At 37.0% G+C, this 26,103-nt stretch overlaps 1 protein-coding gene and 1 long non-coding RNA gene across 2 annotated transcripts; both read right to left on the reverse strand.

Moving 5' to 3' along the window:
* Window positions 513-3,598, reverse strand: LOC109842518. The gene is made up of 2 exons (XM_020411385.1): window positions 3,514-3,598; window positions 513-1,201 (listed from the first exon to the last, which is right to left on the reverse strand). The coding sequence occupies exon 2, from the start codon at window positions 1,197-1,199 to the stop codon at window positions 513-515; it is 687 nt and encodes a 228-aa protein (XP_020266974.1). The 5' UTR covers window positions 1,200-1,201; window positions 3,514-3,598.
* LOC109841004 lies at window positions 1,939-2,577 on the reverse strand. Its single transcript, XR_002247115.1, has 3 exons — window positions 2,382-2,577; window positions 2,071-2,299; window positions 1,939-1,962 (listed from the first exon to the last, which is right to left on the reverse strand). It is a non-coding gene; the product is annotated as an uncharacterized LOC109841004 (long non-coding RNA).

Raw genomic sequence — 26,103 nt, forward strand, 5'->3', positions numbered from 1 at the left:
TTGGATGGTTCCCAAATCTGGATGAACGGGACATTGGTTGGCATCAAAGACAAAGATAATTGTAGGACGAGTCACATGGATACTGGCGTTGTCCTTGTCGTTTGATACCTTTCATCAGTCCTCGTCACTGTTGTTAAGGATGATTTGGGTCCTTCGGCATTTGTCTTCTAAGAAATTACTTCTAATTTTTAGGATTCAACAAATCACATCAACATTATTGTCCTTAAGGGGCTGTTTGGTTACTTTCCTTCACTTTCCATAGATGATTTTCCTTCACTTTCTTGTGTTTCCTTCACTTTCCTGAAAAATGTTTCTTGCGTTTGTTTCGCCCAAAAATATGTAGTGAAAGTACTTTACATCATTTTCTATTGTTTGGTTCAACTTGAAAAAAGAAGAAAATATGTAGTGAAAGTACTTTACATCATTTTCTGGTGTTTGGTTCAAACTAAAAAATTAAGAAAACTTGCTTGTGGTCACCATGGTAAGATTACCACCCAACATAATAGTTGTGCTCAGAAAAGGCCATTTATATGATTTTCCACATTTATACGACATTTTTGCATGTCCAAGAATCTATTACGAATAGTTCTCATACGATTTTTCACATTCTCGGAAGTGAACGTTGAACCTAATTGTTCATTTATATGAAAGGCGGCGCTATTATAAACGGTTTTTTTGAACCTCTTATCCGCTTTCAATCCATCCCTAGCACATTTTGCAAGGAAAGGAATTAACAAATCATCATGTTTACTCTCCCACAATATGTTAACTCTCCTCTTGCAAGCCTCTTTCTTCTTGGATTTATGAGCAATAGCTTTCTTTTTCCTCTTTGGATTAGGGGATGAACTTTCATCACCATCAATATCATTAGCACCCCTCTTGTTGCTTTGACATTGTTGAATAGGTGACGGAGTTTCACCCACGCTATAACTTTGACGTTGTAAACTTGGAGGAGCATTTAGCATGTTCATGAATGACATTGTAGGTTGTTGGCCAATTCCCCAAAAGTTAGCATCTTGCATTTGCAAATTATTCCAAAAATTAGGACCTTGGCCAACTTGTGAAGAGTGATAAGGCATAAAGCCCGGGTTAAACCCACAAGGGAATGATGAATTCCTTGGGGTTCGAGGCGATGAATTGGATGTCGTACTCTTGCCTTTGACCTTATCAAGTTCCTCACAATTGAAGTTGTCGGCCATACCTAGAAAATAGTTATAGAGAAATACGAAAAAAATATACGTAAGTTGAGTAAATAAAGTGTGTCCTAAGAGAATTACATACAACACATAATAGTACACACGCTAACATAAAATGAACATAAAATGAAGTACATGAAATATGTCATCACACGCTAACAACACATAATGTTTTACACACGCTAACATAAAATGAAGTACATGAAAATAGAATAATTCAAAACATGAGACAACATCACTATCAAATTGCATCACATGCCTATTTCATTAGTATTCCCTCCCTTATACTTATCACAATAATCAACCCACATTTCCCAAGCTATTTGATCTCTACGATTCTTCCATACGTTTCTTGATTCTGCTTGCTCCCTTTGAGTTTGGGGTTGAGAGAAATCAACAATATTATTATCATCTTCATTAGCAACATCACCTTCATCATCTTCGATCTCAACGGTCTCATTGAATATGTCATCATCCGGGTCAACCATTGCAATATAATTGTGAAGAACTGCACAAGCTAATACAATATCCACTTGCGCGCGAAAAGGGTAATGAGGTTTCGCGGTGAGAATTTTGAAACGATTCTTCAGGCAACCAAATGTAGATTCAATCTTAGACCTTAAAGAAGAATGTCTAAGATTGAATAATTCCCTTCTATTTTTAGGTGTTCTTCCTATTTGTTCCTTCAAATGGTAATGAACACCATGATATGGGAAGATAAAACCCAGCATGGTCGTGTATTCCGCATCACACAAGTAATACTTTCCTACAAATGCATGATGTGAAGGCGTTTAGTAGAAATTTTTGTCAATTCATCGAATAAACCAATATTAATTAAAGTAATTACTTAAAATTTAAGATATGATGAAATTACCATCGTAAACTTTCAAGCCATGAGGTTGTGGCCTACACAATGCATCTTGGAGGACTCTAAAGTCATTTGCAGAACCTTCCCATCCAGCTAATACGTAAGTGAATAACTTGTTTGGAGTGCAAGCCGCTAAAACATTTTGTGTAACACCTTTTCGACCACGGAATCGTGGTTGAAGACTAGCAGGTAGCGTAGCATCAACATGTGTACCATCTATCATACCAATACAATCCTAGAGAACAAAAAACTACAATTGAATCCTTTTTTTTTAATTAAATGAACATGCTTTTAATCACAAATTAAAGAGAGAATACCTTGAAATAAGGATAGTATAGAGGGTTGCTAAGGATCTCCTGTGGAACTTCATTCCGTGCTTGTCTTAAAAAGCGTGGTCGTATGTGGCAAATAGCTTCTAACACTTTGTTGAAATACCTACTCACAGTCTCGCCAGATCTAATGAAATGTGACCTAATACTTCGATTTTTAGTTTTATGCCCCAAAATATTCAAAGTCATAGAAAGTTGCTCCTCCACTGTAAGATGTCTTGAGTCTCGTAATAAATCGTTGCTCCTCAATATCTCTGCAAGCTTCATAAAAGCACCACTTCGCATTCTAACATAGTTGACACAACTATCACTAAATCCATTATATATGCGATCCAGGTGTTGTTTTCTATTTTGATATTGTATTATTTTCTCTTCACTAGGACCTGCACGTATAGATCTACGTCTACTTTGCATTCTCCTCATGAATACCATAACCATAACCAAGACAGATAGTACAGCACCCGAACACATATTAACTACGGTTTCTTCATCGAGATCACCATCCATCTAAAATACAAACGTCATATTAAAGCAGATAGTAACAGTAAATGAAGATGGTTGTCTAATTATATTGCTAAGGTCCTACTTGCAAAATAAAAACATGTGTTGATTGAGGCATTAAAAGAGACAAGCTTTCATGATTTTGTCACACGTAATCATAAGTATCCTAACCAGACTACACTACTCAATTTCCCATGATATATCCATTTAACCATATATATCATAATATGATATACCATTTCATATTTGACAAGTTCAAGATGTGCATAACATGATTTGAATATCAAGATACCAAATAACAAGATACCAAACAAAGAAATCAAACAAATGATCAGGTCTATCTATCCATCACATAATTCACAAATCAACATGGTAGAAGTTCCTTTGCAAAACTTAATTTCCCACACCCTTCAAAGTATGTCAGGTATCATTTTTTCCTTTTCTTAACGAAATCAATAAGTAAGTGTGAGTCCCTGTTCTTCTTTTCCCCTTTTCTTTACATGACAGAGATATGGTAATGATCTTATTGATCTTAAACCTGATATGATCTCCGAACCCGAGCAAAGATCCTGAACTAAAACCCTAGCTCAAAAATATACTTGGGTTTAGGGTTTTTTACCTGAGTAGCGCCCAATTTTCTCAAGAACAGCGATCGTCAGGCCAAATCCCCAAATCAACCAGGCGATCGAGAGCTGAATCGTCAGGCCAAATCGTCAGGCCAAAACCTCAAGAACAGCGATCGAGAGCTGAAGGAGCAAACAGCCGTGCGAAGAGCAGGTGGCGGGAGAAGATGGAGGGAAGGAACAGCGCGGTGATCAGAAACCTAGGGTGAAAGGGGAGGGGAGGGGGGGAAACGAGATTTGATCACTTTCCATCAAAATCGGGGTTTTTTGAACGGAAATGATCTTTCAGCAAATCGCCACTTTCAGCCCCATTTTCATTCGCCGCTCAAAACGAACCAAACAACCGTAAATGAAGAAAACTGACAGTTTTTTCGTCGTCAGTTTTCAAAACAGCCCCTTTACGACACTTTCAGCTCAAATTTGAGCGAAACAAACAGCCCCTAACAGTGAGCATAGTCTGCATAGGTATCACAAGTTTCAATGGCTAGCATGTTTGCTAATTTGCCTTATCTTGAAGAGAGGTTCCTATATTGTGTAGTTATTAGTATGCCCATGGGAAATGTAAATTTGTAATTGTGCCATTTATTATGGGCCTGGCCTGGGGGGCCCACCAAGTGTCCACAAAAGGCCCCACAAGCCCATAGCTTCCGGGCTGCAGGACAACCAAAGACTGCTCTCCATGATTGTTCGTCGAAATGAGAGACCATTGGTCATTGCACCGTCAATTCCCTTACTCCACCACAGGACAGGGTAGGATACAATTAAAGAGGCCCCCTCATTTCACATGTTCACCATTCCACCCGCAAAAACACTTTCACATCAAAGAAAGAGAGAGAACACCCATTTCTCCTATGCTTTGCTTTCATTAGGGGGTGTTTGTTTCAACTCCTTTAATTTTAGGATATTAACTTCACCATGCGATTAAAAATCCATAGGTGTTTTGTTATGAGTTAAGATTTCTAAAATATTATTTATTTCATTAATATTTTGGGATTTGGGATACTACAATTTTTAATGTTTTGTTTGTTTCAAGCTCAAATTGTAGCATTACCAAATGCTAAAATTTTGTTATATGATGAATATGCTATTTTGGTGAGGTTACCTCCCACAAAAAGACAAAAATTAGGATTTGTCAAATCCTCTCCAATTGAGAGATAAGCACATCCATTTATGAGATTTGTCAAAATTCTCTCCAATTAAGAGGATTTGACAATTTCTAAAAATTGGGCATTTTTTGTATTTTTGGGATTCAATATTCTAAAATTTTTTTAAAACAAATATCATATACGGAATCCCAAAATACAAAAAAAACTCACTTTTTGATCTCAAAACTTGTAATCCATGCCAAATGCCAAAATTTTTGGTGAAACAAACATCCCCTAAAAGATTTTTCCCCTGTTACCTTTCAAATTCCCATGCAATATATGTCAGACAGGCCTAGCAATATTTTAGCATTGAGAGGCACTAGAGGCACACTCTCCACCACACCTTCCCTCCTGCTACAGTGCATCGGGAGCCCACTTGAGATTTAAATTTTAAATCTCAAGTGGGTCCCAGTGCACTGTAGCAAGAGGGGAGGTATGGTTAGAGGTGTGGTGGAGAGTGTACCTCTATCATTTCTCTTTAGCATTTGAGCCATTAGACAGCGTCCACAAGCCAACTAAAGCTGTTATGTTGGAAGATTTGGTTGCTTTCAAGAATAAGGCATCTTTTTGATCCCTAACAAATATATCTACAGGGGACACATAGAGAGCCTCCAAAACCATTATAATCTATTTATTTTCATCTGCATTTTCTTCTTTAATTAAGGAGTGATTTCTTTCGGATTGGGTAAGCCAACTGTTCATTAGTCAATTGTGAGCTATGGATATGCCACCCATGTGGGCACACCGGCCCACAGACAGCTGAAGATTCACATCTAGGCATGACTCCATATTAAAAGGAATTGAATGTGACAATGACTAGAGATTGTTGGGTGCCTACTTTAAAATCTCCACCATACATTATCATAGTCTTTTTTTTTTTTCTCAAGATGATAATTATTTTCAACTCTCTCTTGAAGTGGCACGAACCATTCTTGTCGTTGTCTTGAAGGCTTGAAAAGGGCATATAGATATACTGTACTTTCCCTTACATGGTGCGAGATGGGGACGTCACAAAATTCAAATACAAGTAAGCTAGACTACACATACCTTTTACTTTTTACAGGTTTTCTAATAGACAAGTTTGTGAGATTCTAGGAGGGAGACCTTAACATTATTTATCTTTACGCGCTTTCTTGGCAAGCACTATCCCTAACAAGATCAGAAGGGGCAATTAAAAAAAACCCAAATTTGGGCTTTTACGCCCTCTCTGCCCAGCAAAGAACTTTATACAAAGCTAGAAAACATAAAGCAAACCAATCTCTTTGTTCGTACTTCAAACAACCCTATCAAGCTGTAGGACCCACCATAGTAATTTTTAGATATTTCTTGTTAGATTCTAACGTATAGTAATCAAAATTATATAAAAATCTAATACCAGCGTATAGCAGTACAAATAGTTACGATATCGGATAGTCGATATAATCAGAACATATATCGTATGTAAACTATGGAGTTAAAAATGTATATTGGTACTCTTGTATCATATGTTTTTGTTTCTATTTATAATTTTTCCTCATAAAATTTATTCTCCGCATTTCCCCCTCTCTCCTAGTTAACCAAGAGAAAAAGTCAAGAAATTTGATGATTAGGTTCAGCCAATCCCTCCACTTTTTAAAAAGAAGAGAAAAACCAATGTGCGCGTGTCTTCATCTCAAGGCCCTTTTTCTACTCTCAAGACCCATTCACCAATTTGTCAACATCCGTTTGTTTCTTAAAATCCCTTAAAATAAGTGGTAGTAGATAGTAATAAACCAAAAAGCAAGAGTGGGGAGTACAACAGCTGAAAGCATAGCGAAGTACCCAACTAATTAGTACAACTATAATAATGATACGTGCATCCAAGAGATATGAGCTCAGCATATGGGTGTTTTCCATGTGTTATTTTTGTCTGATCCTCCATCAAAACATTGAAGAAAGAGTAATTAGCTTTCACTACTTCACACGATATTATGCGTTTTTTTATGGATAAAGACAAGCATATGTGCGTTGGGCGAAAAAGCAACATGTGCATTGGATTGGTTGGGTGGGGGTGGCGTTGCTTTTTCTTGGTGGCATCTGACGCCAGAAAATGAGATATGGGAGCTTTCACTTTCTGTCTACCCTCCAAGGGAAGCGCAAGTAAAATAAAGAAACAAGCTAATAGAGGAGAGAGAAAGTGTTACCTAAATGTTAATGAAGAACTGATTTGGATCTTAAAAAATAATTGGGGTAGTGAGTACAACAGATTTGTTTTCACCAATACGCGTGGAGGAGCAGTCCTCTGTACATTGCAAGCCTTTCGGGCTCCAAGTACTAGCATTTTGTTCGTTTATTTCTATATTGAAGCAAAGAATAAACTTTGTAACATAATTTTGAACGTCACGCAACATCTTGAATAGGAAAGGTGATATAATTAAACAAAGAGGTACTAAATTATCACAAGTTTGATTGACAAGTAATACACAATGGAGTGAATTAGGTAAACCAACATCCAATAGATAAGATTGTAGACATCAAGGACTGAAGCAAACGAACAAAGTTATTCCATACTAGATGTGAGACACGCCGAAATAAAAGACGGGTGATTCTTGCACAATAATCTTAACTTGTTTTGGTTGAGTGGTCCTTTCTCCGTGATGAGACTTTTGAGCTCATGTTACTAGGACAAAGAAAAGTTGAAATTGAAGGCTCTTCATAGAGAAACTAAATTAATTGAGATTCCAAGCTTGGTTTGTTGACATTTATCCACGAAATTAAGAATCTATCTAGTTTATATTTGGGGGGAAAAAGAATCTATCTAGTTGTGAACATTATTTGTGGACAAACTTCACAGAACTATATTAACCAAGTATTTGGAGATTTGTACAAAATTATAATAAACTAATTTATTAGGGAAAATTGTCATAAAATTCAATCAATAACATTATCATACTATCTTAAATTCAGAATTAAACTCAAATTTGATCATCATTATGGAAGTTACAATTTAAGCAGAAAATTTTCAAACGTTAGACTAGTGTGATCTTCCCATCTTAGTCAAAAACAAAAAAATTAAAAAAAAATAGTAGTTATTAATCTTGCAAGAAAAGGAAAGATGATCATGGTGAATGGAGATGATGTTGGATCTGAAATGCAAGTCTAGAGGGGGTGAATAGGGTTACCTACTGATTTTTACACTATCACAGATTATGCAACATAAATACAAACTATAGCAATAACTGAACAATAAAGCAATGAAAACAACCACAAAAACAACCAACTAGAAGACATGAGATTTTTATAGTGGTTCGGACAAACAATTCTACATCCAAGCTTAATTCTCCTGAAGAGGCTTCATCACTATGAAAGAGTTCTCCTATATGTCAAACCCGCTTTAATAGGGGTACAAGACTGCACCCTAGTTTATCCTAAAAAATAGTCGTCTGATCTAACTCCGCATAACGAGTAGTCCCTCGCCCTAGCTAGTTCCCAATCATCAATTCAACCGGATTGAGTACGTCATAAAACTAAAACAAGTTTGAAACAAAATAATAAAAAAAATTTACACTCAAATGGAAAAATCTTACACTTCTTTGATTTTGCAAACCGTTCTCCAAAGGATATAAGTGAAGCATGATGAAGAATAGCGATGATGATGAACTCCAAGGGCGCCTCTCCTCACTATGAACATATTCGATGATGATGTGCACGACGAGTTAGAAATCGAAAGGCTCCGAACGATGGAAAAGTTTCTCCTTGATCAACTCCCCCAAACCCCAGTTCCTCTCTTCCTCTCTCTCTCTCTCTCTCTCTCTCTCTCTCTCTCTCTCTCTCTCTCTCCCCCCCCCTCCCTCTCTCTCTCTCTCTCTCTCTCTCTCTCTCTCTCTCTCTCTCCCTCTCCCCACCCCTACCTCCTTCCCTCCAGATTAGGTCAGAAAGAAGACTCTCAAAATATAGAAGAATATTAGAAGATCATATGTGAAGAACAACTAAGATTAAAATATTAAAAAGTCAAATCAGCCTTTTAGCCATCAATGGTGGCTCTCAACCATCGATGCATACAAAGTGACGATTGATGGTTGATGACCCCATCGATAATCTGAACTTCTCTAGACTTTTGCATGATGATTGTGAATATAAGAAGCCAATATAATGTCATTAATTACTCCTTTTACTACTACTCTTTATCTGATGCAATATGGTAAATTGCACCATTATTTTAACTTCTTCTTTGATGGACATGGTAAATGGCAGATTGATACATAACATATTATAATTTTTTACAATGTGTTATAATCAAATTTAGGTGAATGAAAAAAAAATGTTATCCCTAGACTTCCGTCTAATAATTACATCCAATTCTTTGGACTTATAATATATGATATACGACTTAGATTTGGGTAGGAGATGAAGTTTTCTCCTGGAAATGAGCGTTTATTTTATATTATATGAATAAAAAATTGGTACTAAAATTCGTTATTTTTGGATCTGTTCTTCTCGGATGGGTTAGGAATATAGTAGTGCATACATACAACTTTGTATACTTTGTATATCTTCATTCTTGAAAGTATTGGCAGCATGTATTCGTTGTTCTCCATGTATAATAAGTGTATGTTATTCTGTATTTCGGAATATTACTGATACGTATAATAACATCCGCACAGTGTATAGAGAGAACAGCGGGTAGGTGCTGCCGAAATTTTTAAGAAATAAAAATATACAAAGTATATGAAGTTGGATATAAGCACTACTATATTCTTAATGGATAGAAGTCTTCCTATGACAGCCACTACATTAGTGTAATTAGTTTCTACGTGTTAGCCCTTATGTTTTGATGATGTTTTACAACCACCATTAACGGTACTAATGGCTTATTGAGTGCAAATGTAGTAAATTCATTATCAAGCTTGTTAGTGCCATTTATGGAGGATGGATGGAATATATGCTACAACGATGATATTCAAAGGAGGAGGAGGCATAATGATGAAGTAATGTTATTCCAAGAACAACAAATTCATATAGAAGCTTCATCAAAATTAAAGCTATATCAAGACTCAAGAACTTTATTCTATGTGAGGATATTAGCTAGTTTTTTATTTTCTCTCTAGTGCTAGAATGTAGGCAAAGAGTTACTGATTTTACTTGAAGCTATTGGGAATCACACACACATTTTCATACTTATGTTTTTTAAGCATTTTTCACAAAATACTATTTATCACAAGTATGAGGACCTATCTGCAAAATTCTTTTTCCAAACAGTTTGTTTTTAGTATTAAAAACATTTTACAAAGTTTCATAATTTTCAGAGGTCAAATAAATATTTTGCAAATATTTTAAGTTGGGTCAAAAATCAGTTTCAGCTATATATCAGAAAGCGGTCGATCGGACCGGTCGACCGCTCCTATGATCATTCGTCAGTATTTTTCCAGAGAGGTCGTCGGTCGACCGGTGCGGTCGACCGAAATCTCAATTTTTCTATCAGTCGACCGCGCCGGTCGACCGATGATGGCTCTGCTTGTTTACTGGGTTTTCTAAGTTGTTCGCGGTCGACCGAATTTTCGATCGGTCGACCGACGTATTTTTTCGGTCGACTGAAATTTCCTTCGGTCAGCCGAAATTTTCTTCGGTCAGCCGCGACTTTTTTAAAACGGTCATTTGCCTAGAACACTGTGCTTTCACTTAATCGTGTTTGGCAAAGTCTGAGCTAAGGGTCTGAAAAGGAGATTATTTTCCTATTTGAGAAGATTGGGTTTTGTTTTTAAATTAATTAATTTCTTCTATTTAAACCCCAGACTTCTTCTTCTTCCGTAGCCCTAACTTTTGCAAAAACCAGAGAGACTGCTGTCTTCCTGAGAGAATTTTCAAATCTGTTTTCTCTGTGGTTTTTTGCAAAAACCAGAGAGACTGCTGTCTTCCTGAGAGAATTTTCAAATCTGTTTTCTCTGTGGTTTTTGTGCGTGTTCACTTCCAAGCTTCAGTAATTCTTCTCTTTGCCATAGGGGCTGTGTAAAGAGAGAGTCTCGCATCTTTTCTTCTGCTGTGTGAGTGAGATCTTGTGTAGATCAACTGTGAGGGAGTGTGGTCTGAGTGAGATCTTGTGTAGATCAACTGTGAGGGAGTGTGGTCTGTTGAGATCAAGCTGTGTAGTGAAAGATCGTGTGGGATCGCTATGTAGACGAAGTTTCGGCTTCCAAATCGGGTGTGTAGTGGATTTCTCCTCGAGAGTGGGGAGTGGGGACGTAGGTCAGCGGGCCGAACCTCGTTAACACATCGCGCGTCAAGGATAACGATTCCTAACCCTATCTCACTTACTTTAAATTATATTTCTGTTTTCTGGTTTGCTTGTGTTTAATTTTTGTTGCATATTAGAGCTTCTTGACCCTAATTACCCCCTCCTCTAGGGTCCAACAATTAGTATCAGAGCTTGGTCTTTATATCAGTTTTTGGTTTAACAACCTTAGAGAAAAAAATCCAATGGAGGCTTCTTTGAATATGCATATGTTAGAAGGACAATCCACCACAAGACCACCACTCTTCACCGGGAGCAATTTTGCTTATTGGAAGGCTAGGATGAAAATTTACCTTCGTTGTATTGACCTTGACATCCTAGAGCTCATAGAAAAGAAATATGTAGAGAAGTCCAAAGTTGGGAACATGACCGATGATGAAAGGCACAAAGCCAATCTCAATGCTAAGGCCATGAACGCCTTAATTTGTGGTCTTTCCCCAAATGAATACAATAGAGTTTCCATGTGTGCAACCGCATACGAAATTTGGGTAAAATTATGTTTCACACATGAAGGAACCCCCCAAGTTAAGGAATCTAAGATTAGTGGGTTTATGCATGATTATGAGCTATTTAAAATGCTTCCTAATGAATCCATTGATGCTATGTTTTCCCGCTTTACTAATATCATCAATGAATTACATGGTCTTGATAAGCAGTTGTCCATTCAAGAGATGAACTACAAGATACTTCACTCCTTGACTCCGGCATGGGAGCCCAAGGCTACGGCCATTTGTTCGCGGGAAAAGTTGGTGTTTTCTTCATTATCGATGTCATTGTACTCAGTTAACAACTTTATGCGTTACAAAGAGATCCGGTCTCTTTATAAGATCCGGCTTACAATGAAAATCAAAATAAAACAAAGAAATCAAAATTACAACTTCTCTCTTTTACCGAACAAATCACAAGATCCTGTTATCCGGTCTCTTGCTTCTGTGGGTTGTTTGCCTGCGCCGGGGTTGCTTACCGTGGACCACCGCGTGATCTGGATCCAAGCAGATCTACGACGTATTACGGGTATTATCCCACCAAGGAGATAATAGCCGGGAGGGATCGTTTCACCAAGGAAACGACCGCTCGAATCTCGGGATCTAAGAACCAAGCTTAGATCCGGAGTGTAACGACGTAGATCTGAGGATTAGACTCTCTCGAACTCCTGCCTTTTTCGGTGCGGGTGCTCGCTAAGAATCAAATCCGGGTCTCCAAGTCTTCAAGCCTTCAGATCTCCGAGTTGAGGTGACAATCCGGCAGAGTTTCGGCTCTCTCAAAAGTTTCAGAAGAAGTCCCTGAATTTAAAAAAATGTCTAAAGAATACTCTTCTTTCAAAAAGTTGCATGCTTCTTGTGATATCAAGCTAGAGCAATTAACAACTTCTCTTGCTCTAAAAGATGAATTGCTAGGAGATCTCGATTTCGAGAATAAGCAATTAAGATCAAAAATTGAAAGATTAGAAATTGAGAGTTATAGAACTAGACCCACTCATGCTTATGCTAACTACAATCACTATGATAGAAATAGGTTTCATGGTTCTAACATTCGTACATACAAAAGAAATTTTGTATGCACTTATTGTATGAGACATGGACACATTTCTACTCATTGTAGAATTAAAGACAACCAAGATTTTTATGGATTGATATGGGTACCCAAAGGTACCAAAACTACTAACCACCAAGGACCCAAGACATGGGTACCTAAAGCTACTACACCTTCATCTTCTTCTTTTGTAGGGAACGTCACGGCAACGACGTAAGGAGATGTGGTACCTTGATAGTGGTTGCTCACATCATATGACGGGCAACAAAGAGTTATTTGCAACCCTATCAAGGATTGAAGGAGGCAATGTCTCCTTCGGTGGTGGTGAGAAAGGTAAAATCATTGGTATCGGGTCTATTGGTAAGAAACCCTCACCCACAATTGAAGATGTTTATTTAGTAAGTGGTTTGAATCATAATCTTCTTAGCATTAGCCAATTAAGTGATAAAGGTTTTGATATTTCCTTTAAACCGGATAAATGCATCATTAGTATGGATGGAAATATTGTTTTTATTGCAAATCGCAAGTCTAATGTTTATATTTTTGAGATGAATGAGTTAGTTAATCAAGATGTGAAGTGTCTTGCGGCTATTGATGAAAACCCTTGGATTTGGCACAAGAGACTTGGACATGCAAATATGGAGTTAATATCAAAATTGTCTAAGAAGAATCTTGTGAAAGGGCTACCTAACTTACACTTCATAAAAGATACAATTTGTGAGGATTGTGCCAAAGGTAAACAAACAAAGTCTTCTTTCAAATCCATCCATGAGGTATCGACTTCTAAACCCTTGCAATTACTTCATCTTGATTTATTTGGTCCTATGCGTGTTACCTCTCTTGGAGGCAAACACTATGTTTTTGTGATTATTGATGATTTTTCTCGTTTTACATGGACAATATTTCTTGCTAAGAAAAATGATTGTTTTGAAGAATTTGCAAATCATGTTAAAAGAATTGAAAATGAAAAAGATTTGAAAGTTGTTAAGATAAGAAGTGATCATGGTGGTGAATTTCAAAATGAATTTTTCTATGATTTTTGTGCTCATCATGGTATAACTCATATGTTTTCCGCTCCTAGAACACCACAACAAAATGGTGTTGTTGAACGGAAAAATCGCACCATACAAGAGATGGCACGTACTATGTTAAATTCTTTTGATTTACCAAAATACTTTTGGGCGGAAGCCGTCAATACGGCTTGCCATGTTTTAAATCGTGTTTTGATTAGACCAAAGCTTAAGAAAACCCCTTATGAACTTTATTATGGAAAAACTCCTTTCATTGGTTATTTTCGTGTTTTTGGTTGCAAATGTTTTATCTTAAATACAAAAGATCACCATGATAAATTTGATTCCAAAATTGATGTTGGTATTTTCTTGGGTTATGCACCTCGAAGTAAGGCTTATAGGGTCTTCAATAAACGAAGCCTCGTTGTTGAAGAGTCTATAAACGTTACTTTTGATGAGACTAATGTTGGCTCTCAAGTTGTGTTGCCTAGGAAAGATGATGATGATGATATTGAGGGAGGATTGGACTTGTTGCAAATCAATGACACTCCCTCTATAGAAGCTCAAAAGGATGTAGATTGCACAAATGCTCAAGATCAAGTTGAACAACCTAAAGCTTGGAAATTCACATCAAACCACCCAAAGGAACAAATCATTGGGAGCCCTTCAAAAGGAGTTATAACTCGCTCAAAAGCCTTGAGTGAATGTGGTAATGTTGCATTTCTATCTCAACTAGAACCTAAAAAGGTTAATGATGCTTTAAATGATGAGTTTTGGGTTTTGGCTATGCATGAAGAATTAAACAATTTTCAAAGAAATGAAGTTTGGAAGTTAGTTCCTAGACCTAACAATGCTAGTGTAATTGGTACAAAATGGGTTTTTAGAAACAAACTTGATGAACATGGCATTGTAACTAGAAATAAAGCACGTTTGGTTGCCCAAGGATACAATCAAGAGGAGGGCATAGACTATGATGAAACCTTTGCACCGGTTGCAAGGTTGGAATCTATTAGGATGTTTTTGGCATTTGCTAGTTTTAAAAATTTCAAACTATTTCAAATGGATGTCAAAAGTGCTTTCTTAAATGGTTTTATAGAAGAGGAAGTGTATGTTGAGCAACCCCCCGGTTTTATAGATCATGCTTTTCCTAATCATGTTTACCGGGTACAAAAAGCTTTATATGGGTTGAAACAAGCTCCTAGGGCTTGGTATGCTCGCCTCTCTAGTTTTCTTATTGAAAATGGTTTTTCAAAAGGAACAATTGATAACACACTTTTTGTGAGAAAAAGGAAAAATGATTTCATTTTAGTTCAAATATATGTGGATGACATTATTTTTGGTGCTACTAATGAATCCTTGTGCAAGGAATTTTCTAAAGTTATGCAGGATCACTTTGAGATGAGTATGATGGGAGAGCTTACATTCTTTCTCGGGCTCCAAGTCAAGCAAACTAAGGATGGGATCTTCATTTCACAAAGCAAGTATGCGAAGGAATTGGTGAAGAAATTTAAGTTGGAGAATTCTAAGCATGCGCCTACTCCCATGAGTACTAGTGTTAAGCTTGATGCGGATGAGAGTGGTGAAGATGTGGACCAAAAACTATACCGAGGTATGATAGGTAGTCTTCTTTATCTCACCGCTAGTAGACCCGACATCATGTTTAGTGTATGTGCATGTGCACGTTTTCAAGCCTCTCCCAAAGCGTCTCATTTAATTGCGGTTAAAAGAATCATTAAGTATGTTAATGGAACTTTTAACCTTGGTTTGTTTTATCCAAAAAGTACCACTTTTGATTTATATGGTTTTTGTGATGCCGACTTTGCCGGATGTAAGGTAGATCGCAAGAGTACTAGTGGAACATGCCAATTCTTAGGAAATTCCCTTGTTTCTTGGGCTTCCAAGAAACAAAATTGTGTTGCATTGTCCACTACGGAAGCGGAATACATTGCCGCCGGCCTATGTTGTGCTCAAGTTTTATGGATGAAACAAAGTTTAGTTGACTATGATTTGAATTTTCAAAATATTAAAATCTTTTGTGATAACACAAGTGCCATAAATATTTCCAAAAATTCGGTTTTGCATTCTAGAACTAAGCATATTGACGTGCGCCATCATTTCTTACGCGATCATGTAGAGAGACAAGATGTATCCCTAGTATTTGTTGACACCAAATCTCAACTAGCGGATATATTTACTAAGCCTCTTGGAGAGGATGATTTTTGTCGCATAAGAAATGGTTTGGGCTTATGCACTATGTGAAAGTTCTACATTGCTTGCTTGATTAGTTGCATTTTGCATTTGGCATTTCTCTTTACCCCATTTTTGATGGTGACAAAGGGGGAGAGAAATCTCCTCATTTGTTGCATATATTTAGGGGGAGCTCATAGATAGGGGGAGCACCTATCTATAAGCTATTTTATTTTTGCTCTTATATAATGGTTGGTTGTCATCATCAAAAAGGGGGAGATTGTTAGCCCTTATGTTTTGATGATGTTCTTACAACCACCATTATCGGTACTAATGGCTTATTGAGTGTAAATGTAGTAAAATCATTTGTCAAGCTCGTTAGTGCCATTAACGGAGGATGGATGGAATATACGCTACAACGAAGATATCCAAAGGAGGAGGAGGCCAAGAGATGAAGCAACGTTATTTCAAGAACGACAAATTCGATCAAAAGCTTCATCCGATTCAAGCTATATCAAAGCTCAAGTATATTGCTCTCTATATGAGGATATTAGCTTTCTTTTGTTTTTTCTCTCTAGTGCTAGAATGTAGGCAAAGAGTTACTGAGTTTACTTGAAGCTATTGGGAATCACACACACGTTTTTAAACTTGTGCTTTTAAGCGTTTTTCACAAAATACTATTTTTCACAAGTTTGAGTACCTATCTGCAAAATTCTTTTTCCAAGCAGTTTGTTTTTAGTATTAAAAACATTTTACAAAGTTTCAGAATTTTCAGAGGTCAAATGAATATTTTGGAAATATTTCAACTTGGTCAAATAACCTGATTTCAGAATATGTCAGAAATCGGTCGACCGGTCCGGTCTACCGATCCGATGACCTTTCTTCTCTATGTCTCCAGAGTGTCGTCGGTCGACCGATACGGTCGACCGAATTTCTCAACCCTTAATCGGTCGACCGTGCCGGTCGACCGATGAGTCTCTGGATGTTTTGTCAAAACTCCTTAGCTGCTGGCGGTCGACCGATTTTTTCGGTCGGTCGACCGAAGGTATTTTTCGGTCGACCGATATTTTCTTCGGTCAACCGATTTTTGCCTCTGTTCAGCCGCGACTTTTTTAAAACGGTCGTTTGCCTCGAACCCTGTGCTTTCACTTGTTAGTGATTGGCACAGTCTGTGATGAGGGTCTGAAGAAGAGATTATTATCTCATTTGGGTAGATTTGTTTTTTGTTTTAAAATGATTTAAACTCTCCTATAAAATCCCCAGACCTCTTCTTCTTCCTCTAAGCCCTAACGTTTGAAAACCAGAGAGCTTTTTCTGTTTCCTGAGAAAATTTTCAAAACTCTGTTTTTCTCTCTGTTTCAAGTGTGATTCACCTCCCAGCTTCAGTATACCTTCTCTTTGCTATAAGGGCTGTGTAAAGAGAGGTTCTTGCATTTCTTTCTTCTGCTGTGTGAGTGAGATCTGTGGAGATCTACTGTGAGGGAGTGTGATCTGTGAGATCAAACTGTGTAGTGAGAGAGAGATCTTGTGGGATCGCTGTGTAGACGAAGTTCCGGCTTCCAAACCGGATGTGTTAGTGGATTTCTCCTCGAGAGTGGGGAGCGGGGACGTAGGTCAGCGGGCCGAACCTCGTTAACACATCGCGCGTCAAGGATAACGATTCCTAACTCTATCTCTTTCTATTTGATTGCACTTCTGTTTTGTGGTTTGCTTGTGCTGAGTTTTAAATTGCATATTAGAGCCTCTTGACCCTAATCACCCCCCCTCTAGGGTCCAACAATTGGTATCAGAGCTTGGTCTCTATATCAGTTTTTGGTTTAACAACCTTAGAGACAAGATCCAATGGAGGCTTCGTTGAATATGCATATGCTAGAAGGACAATCCACAACTAGACCACCTCTCTTCACCGGCACTAATTTTGCTTATTGGAAGGCTAGGATGAGAATTTACCTTCGTTGCATAGACCTTGACATTCTAGAGCTCATAGAAGAGAAATATGAAGAAAAGTCCAAAGTCGGGAACATGACCGATGGAGAAAGGCACCTAGCTAATCTCAACGCTAAGGCTATGAACGCCTTAATTTGTGGTCTTTCCCCTAATGAATATAATAGAGTTTCCACGTGTGCAACCGCATACGAAATTTGGGTAAAATTATGTGTCACACATGAAGGAACCCCCCAAGTTAAGGAATCTAAGATTAGTGGACTTATGCATGATTATGAGCTATTTAAAATGCTTCCAAATGAATCCATTGATGCTATGTTTTCTCGTTTTACTAATATCATCAATGAATTACATGGTCTAGATAAGCAATTATCCATTCAAGAGATGAACTACAAGATACTTCGCTCCTTAACTCCGGCATGGGAGCCCAAAGCTACGGCCATTGAGGAAGCTCATGACCTCACTACCTTAGCTCTTGATAGCCTTATCGGAAAGCTCAAAGTGCATGAGAAGAATCTCAAGGGGAAGGAAAAGGAGGAAGTGCCATCACGTGAAGTTGAGGAGCCGTCACCAAAGTTAAAGACCATAGCTCTCAAAGGAGCTAGTGACAACTCATCTTCGTCATCGGATAGTGAAGTCGATTTTTCTAGAGAAGTGGCTCATCTCTCTAGAAGAATCTCTAGACTCATAAAAATAAATAAGAAATTTAACCCTTGATCTAACAACAAGTTTTCCGCTCATGTAGGTAAATGTTTTGAGTGCAATGAACCGGGTCACATCGCTAAGGATTGCCCCAAGCTCAAAGAAAAGTACATGAAGTACAAGAAGAAGAAGGCTATGTATGCCGGATGGGAAGAATCCGAACCAAGTGACTCGGATAGTGATGAAGAAGGAGCCAAATTTGCTCTTCATGACCCAAATGTTTGTTTCATGGCAAATGAACAAGAGGTAATATCCGAGGCCGAAAGTGAATCTTTCTATATGCAATGTGACATAGCTATGGCATTAGAAGAGTTGAACTTTGAATTTAAAAGAATGTCTAAAGAATACTCTTCTTTCAAAAAATTGCATACCTCTTGTGATATTAAGCTAGAGCACTCTTGCTCTAAAAGATGAAGTGCTAGGAGATCTCGATTTCGAGAATAAGCAATTAAGATCAAAAATTGAAAGATTAGAAATTGAGAGTTATAGAACTAGATCCACTCATGCTTATGCTAACTACAATCACAAAGATTAGAAATTGAGAGTTATAGAACTAGATCCACTCATGCTTATGCTAACTACAATCACTATGATATAAATAGGTTTCATGGTTCTAACATTCGTACATACAAAAGAAATTTTGTATGAACTTATTGTATGAGACATGGACACATTTCTACTCATTGTAGAATTAAAGAAAACCAAGATTTTTATGGATTGATATGGGTACCCAAAGGTACCAAGACTACTAACCACCAAGGACCCAAGACATGGGTACCTAAAGCTACTACACCTTCATCTTCTTCTTTTGTAGGGAACGTCACGGCAATGACGTAAGGAGATGTGGTACCTTGATAGTGGTTGCTCACATCATATGACGGGCAACAAAGAGTTATTTGCAACCCTATCAAGGATTGAAGGAGGTAGTGTCTCCTTCGGTGGTGGTGAGAAAGATAAAATCATTGGTATCGGTTCTATTGGTAAGAAACCTTCACCCATTATAGAAGATGTTTATTTAGTAAATGGTTTGAATCATAATCTTCTTAGCATTAGCCAATTAAGTGATAAAGGTTTTGATATTTTATTTAAACCGGATAAATGCATCATTAGTATGAATGGAAAAATTATTTTTATTGCTAATCGCAAATCTAATGTATACATTTTTGAGATGAATGAATTAGTAAATCAAGATGTGAAGTGTCTTACAGCAATTGATGAAAATCCTTGGATTTGACACAAGAGACTTGGACATGCAAACATGGAGTTAATATCAAAATTGTCTAAGAGAAATCTTGTGAGAGGATTACCTAGCTTGCACTTCATCAAAGATACCACATGTGAGGATTGTGTTAAAGGTAAACAAACAAAATCATCTTTCAAATCCATCAATGAGGTATCAACTTCTAAACCCTTGTAATTACTTCATCTTGATTTGTTTGGTCCTATGTGTGTTACCTCTCTTGGAGGCAAACACTATATTTTTGTAATTATTAATGATTTTTCTCGTTTTATATGGACAATATTTCTTGCTAAGAAAAATGATTGTTTTGAAGATTTTGCTAATCATGTCAAAAGAATTAAAAATGACAAAGATTTGAAAGTTGTTAAAATAAGAAGTGATCATGGTGGTGAATTTCAAAATGAATTTTTCTATGATTTTTTTGCTCATCATGGTATAACTCATATGTTTTCCGCTCCTAGAACACCACAACAAAATGGTGTTGTTGAACGGAAAAATCGTACCATACAAGAGATGGCACGCACTATGCTTAATTCATTTGATTTACCAAAATATTTTTGGGCGGAAGCCATCAATACGGCTTGCCATGTTTTAAATCGTGTTTTGATTAGACCAAAGCTTAAGAAAACTCCATATGAACTTTTTTATGGAAAAACTCCTTTTATTGGTTATTTTCGTATCTTTGGTTGTAAATGTTTCATTTTAAATACAAAAGATCACCATGATAAGTTTGATTCCAAAATTGATGTTGGTATTTTCTTGGGTTATGCACCTCGAAGTAAGGCTTATAGGGTCTTCAATAAACGAAGCCTCGTTGTTGAAGAATCTATAAACGTTACTTTTGATGAGACTAATATTGGTTCTCAAGTTGTTTTGCCTAGGAAAGATGATGATGATGATATTGAGGGAGGATTGGACTTGTTGCAAATCAATGACACTCCCTCTATAGAAGCTCAAAAGGATGTAGATTGCACAAATGCTCAAGATCAAGTTGAACAACCTAAAGCTTGGAAATTCACATCAAACCACCCAAAGGAACAAATCATTGGGAGGTACTAAATGGGTTTTTAGAAACAAACTTGATGAACATGGTATTGTTACTAGAAATAAAGCTCGTTTGGTTGCCCAAGGATACAATCAAGAGGAGGGCATAGACTATGATGAAACCTTTGCACCGGTTGCAAGGTTGGAATCTATTAGGATGTTTTTGGCATTTGCTAGCTTTAAAATTTTCAAACTATTTCAAATGGACGTTAAAAGTGCCTTCTTAAATGGTTTTATAGAAGAGGAACTGAATGTTGAGCAACCCCCCGGTTTTATAGATCATGCTTTTCCTAATCATGTTTACTGGGTACAAAAAGCTTTATATGGGTTGAAACAAGCTCCTAGAGCTTGGTATGCTCGCCTCTCTAGTTTTCTTATTGAAAATGATTTTTCAAAAGGATCATAACACTCTTTTTGTGAGAAAAATAAAAAATGATTTTATTTTAGTTCAAATATATGTGGATGACATCATTTTCAGTGCTACTAATGAATCCTTGTGCAAGGAATTTTCTAAAGTAATGCAGGATCACTTTGAGATGAGTATGATGGGAGAGCTTACATTCTTTCTCGGGCTCTAAGTCAAGCAAACTAAGGATAAAATCTTTATTTCACAAAGCAAGTATGCGAAGGAATTGGTGAAGAAGTTCAATTTGGAGAATTCTAAGCATGCGCCTACTCCCATGAGTACTAGTGTTAAGCTTGATGCGGATGAGAGTGGTGAAGATGTGGACCAAAAACTACCCATGAGTACTAGTGTTAAACTTGATGCGGATGAGAGTGGTGAAGATGTGGACCAAAAACTATACCGAGGTATGATAGGTAGTCTTCTTTATCTCACCGCTAGTAGACCCGATATTATGTTTAGTGTGTGTGCATGTGCACGTTTTCAAGCATCTCCAAAAGCATCTCATTTAATTGAGGTTAAAAGGATCATTAAGTATATTAATGGAACTTTTAACCTTGGTCTATTTTATCCAAGAAGCACCTCTTTTGATTTATATGGTTTTTATGATGCCGACTTTGCCGGATGTAAGGTAGATCGCAAGAGTACTAGTGGAACATGCCAATTCTTAGGAAATTCACTTGTTTCTTGGGCTTCCAAGAAACAAAATTGTGTTGCATTATCCACTACGAAAGCGGAATACATTGCCGCCGGCTTATGTTGTGCTCAAGTCTTATGGATGAAACAAAGTTTAGTTAACTATGATTTGAACTTTTAAAATATTAAAATCTTTTGTGATAACACAAGTGCTATAAATATTTCCAAAAATTCGGTTTTGCATTCTAGAACTAAGCATATTGATGTGCGCCATCATTTCTTACGCGATCATGTAGAGAGACAAGATGTATCCCTAGTATTTGTTGACACAAAATCTCAACTAGCGGATATATTTACTAAGCCTCTTGGAGAGGATGATTTTTGTCGCATAAGAAATGGTTTGGGCTTATGCACTATGTGAAAGTTCTACATTGCGTGCTTGTTTAGTTGTATTTTATTTTTTCTTTACCCTATTTTTGATGTTGACAAAGGGGGAGAGAAATCTCCTCATTTGTTGCATATACTAAGGGGGAGCTCATAGATAGGGGGAGCACCTATCTATAAGCTATTTTATTTTTGCTCTTATAATGGTTGGTTGTCATCATCAAAAATGGAGAGATTATTAGCCCTTATGTTTTGATGATGTTTTACAACCACCATTAACGGTACTAATGGCTTATTAAGTACAAATATAGTAAATTCATTTATCAAGCTTGTTAGTGCCATTTATGGAGGATGGATGGAATATATGGCTACAACGATGATATCCAAAGGAGGAGGAGGCATAGTGATGAAGCAACGTTATTTCAAGAACAACAAATTCAAATAAAAGCTTCATCCAACTCAAGCTATATCAAGACTCAAGAATTGCATTCTATATGAGGATATTGGCTAGTTTTTATTTTCTCTCTACTGATTTTACTTGAAGCTATTGGGAATCACACACACGTTTTCATACTTATGTTTTTAAGCGTTTTTCATAAAATACTATTTATCACAAGTATGAGGACCTATCTGCAAAATTCTTTTTCCAAACAGTTTGTTTTTAGTATTAAAAATATTTTACAAAGTTTCATAATTTTTAGAGGTCAAATAAATATTTTGCAAATATTTTAAGTTGGGTCAAAAATTAGTTTCAGCTATATATCAGAAAGCGGTCGACCGGACCGGTTGACCGCTCCTATGATCATTCGTCAGTGTTTTTCCAGAGAGGTCGTCGGTCGACCGGTGCGGTCGACCGAAATCTTAATTTTTCTATCGGTCGACCGCGCCGGTCGACCGATGATGGCTTTGCTTGTTTACTGGGTTTTCTAAGTTGTATTTTTTCGGTCGACCGAAATTTCCTTCGGTCAACCGAAATTCTCTTCGGTCAGCCGCGACTTTTTTAAAACGGTCATTTGCCTAGAACACTGTGCTTTCACTTAATCGTGTTTGGCACAGTCTGAGCTAAGGGTCTGAAAATGAGATTATTTTCCTATTTGAGAAGATTGGGTTTTGTTTTTAAATTAATTAAATTATTCTATTTAAACCCCAGGCTTCTTCTTCTTCCGTATCCCTAACGTTTGCAAAAACCAGAGAGACTGCTGTCTTCCTGAGAGAATTTTCAAATCTGTTTTCTCTGTGGTTTTTGTGTGTGTTCACTTCCAAGCTTCAGTAATTCTTCTCTTTGCCATAGGGGCTGTGTAAAGAGAGAGTCTTACATCTTTTCTTCTGCTGTGTGAGTGAGATCTTGTGTAGATCAACTGTGAGGGAGTGTGATCTGTTGAGATCAAGCTGTGTAGTGAGAGATCGTGTGGGATAGCTGTGTAGACGAAGTTCCGGCTTTCAAATCGGGTGTGTAGTGGATTTTTCCTCGAGAGTGGGGAGCGGGGACGTAGGTCAGCGGGCCGAACATCGTTAACACATCGCGCGTCAAGGATAACGATTCCTAACCCTATCTCACTTACTTTAAATTGCATTTCTGTTTTGTGGTTTGCTTGTGTTTAATTTTTGTTGCATATTAGAGCCTCTTGACCCTAATCACCCCCCTCTAGGGTCCAACACTACGTACATTTTATATATTTTTATGTAGATAAATATTTATATTGTTAAATGATATATGAACATATGTTTGATGTGCGTTGAATGTATAAGAGTCATGGATGTACTAGTAGTTGTGAGACTAATCGTAGTTAATAATTATATATAATTATAGATGAGGATAATTCTTAACAAATAATGGATAGATATCCCACGACTTCATAAATTTCGTTACACGCAATACAAGGAGGGATGTGAAGCCTTCATACGTTATGCTGAAATAAATCCGAGAAATTTAAGAAGCGGTGTTATGTATTATCCTTGTTATATGTGTAGGAATTTGTAGTTGCTGAATAGAAATGATATATGGATCCACCTAATGAAATTAGGTTTTGATGAAAATTATAAATATTGAAACTAGCATGGGGAAGGTATCACTAAATATGAGGATCCAAATGTGCGTGTTGGTACGTCTGGTGGCCAACGAATAGATGACACAAAAACAATGTTGAATGATATTTTCCCTCAACCTACAGAATATGATGTTTATGATAATGTTGAGGATGATATCGGAGATAAAAGTGAAGATGATATTGAAGTTGAATCTGAAGAGGTAGGAGATGTCGAAATTGTTAAAAATATTAATGATATGTATTCCTCCGTAGAAATAAAGCAAATAATGGAGCTACTAAAAGATAGTGAAAAGACTTACACGAGAGATGTACCGAGTACTCTAGATTTTTATTTATGTTGAAACTTCTACATATTAAGACACTTAGCGGTATGTCAGATAATTATTTTGAAATGCTTCTTGATTTGCTTCGGACTGTAATTCCTGGAGGAGAGAATAGCATACCCCAAACAACTTATCAAGCTGAGAAGATTATCTCCGCTCTGGGTCTTGATTATAATAAGATTGATGCATGTCCGAATGATTGTATTTTGTACCACAAAGCCAATAAAGACCTTCAAGAGTGGTCAACATGTGGAGTTTCTAGGCGGAAGCAACGTACAAATTCTTCATTAAGGATTACAATGGAGATAGGGATAACATAGAAGAAAATTCTAGCCAAGGTGCTTCGACATTTTCCATTGTCTCCTAGATTGTGAAGATTGTACATGAACAAGGAAATGACAAAGAATATGAGGTGGCACAAGGAAGATCGAGTAGATGATGGTAAATTGAGACATCCTGCTGATGCTTTAGCTTGGAAGCATGTTAAAAAAGTTTATCCTCGTTTTGTCGAAGAATGCATAAATGTAAGACTGGGTCTATCAAGCTACAGATTCAATCCATTTAGGGTAATGAGCTCTGGCTGGTCTATGTGGCCAGTTGTATTAATACCATATAATTTACCTTCATTGCTTTGTATGAATTAGCCGTTTATGATACTTTTATTACTGATACCTGATAAGCATGCATCGGGAAATGATATTGATATTTACTTAGAGCCTCAAATTGATGAGCTAAAAAAATTATGGTCTGAGGGTATTTTAGCATATGATTCCCATTTAAAAGAATCATTTAGATTACGTGCTATTCTATTATGGACAATTAATGATTTTTCAGCTTATGCTAATCTGTCCGGGTACTCTACGAAGGGCAAGTGTGTTTGTCTTGTATGTGGTCCGAAATTTGAAGCTCTTCAATTACCACATAGCCGAAAGAGTTGTTATTGGTTTAATCGAAGGTGGTTTCCCTTGAGTCATAAGTAGAGGAAATTATTAGCTATGTTTGATGGCACAGTTGAGAAGAGAATGAAGCCGTGTCAGCTAACAGGTAATGAGATCGTAAAATTACTTAATAGGTTTCCAAAAGTTGTGTTTGGAAAAAATCGCTATTCTAAATTTAACCCGATCGGAGTAAGAGATTACTTAAAGTCAAAAAAGCCATTGAAGCATAAGCGAAAGGTCTGAAAATTGCAAGTTGAAGACGAAGCCCAAAAATTACCTAGAGAATGGGCTAAATTTAATATCTTCTTTCAGCTACCTTACTGGCAAAATCTTAAAATCCGACACAACTTAGATGTCATGCATAGAGAAAAATATAAATGATAACATAGTATCAACTCTCCTACAAGATGCAAACAAGTCGAAGGATGACCTACGGGGGTGCTAAGATCTGACTGCTTTGAATATCCGAAATGATTTGCAAGCTCAAGATGTTGGCCTTAAAAAATTAAAGTTGCCTCCGTCTCGTGTTACAAAGTCAAATGAGCAGATGTAACGATTTTATGAAATTCTCAAATCGGTAAAGTCGCCGGATGGTTACTCTACTAACATTTCAAATAATGTCCAGGTGCAAGAGAGAAAACTCTTAGGTCTGAAGACCCATGATTATCACATTCTTCTTCATCAATTGCTCCCTATTGCAATCCATAACAATATAGAGAAAGAAGCGTCAAAGATTATTATTGAGTATTGTGGATTTTTTAGAAAATTATGCTCTAAAGTCATGGATGCAGATAAAGTTAAA

This window comes from Asparagus officinalis, chromosome 5 (assembly GCF_001876935.1).
Source record: "Asparagus officinalis chromosome 5, Aspof.V1, whole genome shotgun sequence".
Classification (NCBI taxonomy): domain Eukaryota; kingdom Viridiplantae; phylum Streptophyta; class Magnoliopsida; order Asparagales; family Asparagaceae; genus Asparagus; species Asparagus officinalis.

Bases quoted from the DNA above. Each gene is read 5' to 3' on its own strand.
- LOC109842518 (XM_020411385.1), bottom strand. From the start codon at position 1,199: ATGGCCGACAACTTCAATTGTGAGGAACTTGATAAGGTCAAAGGCAAG.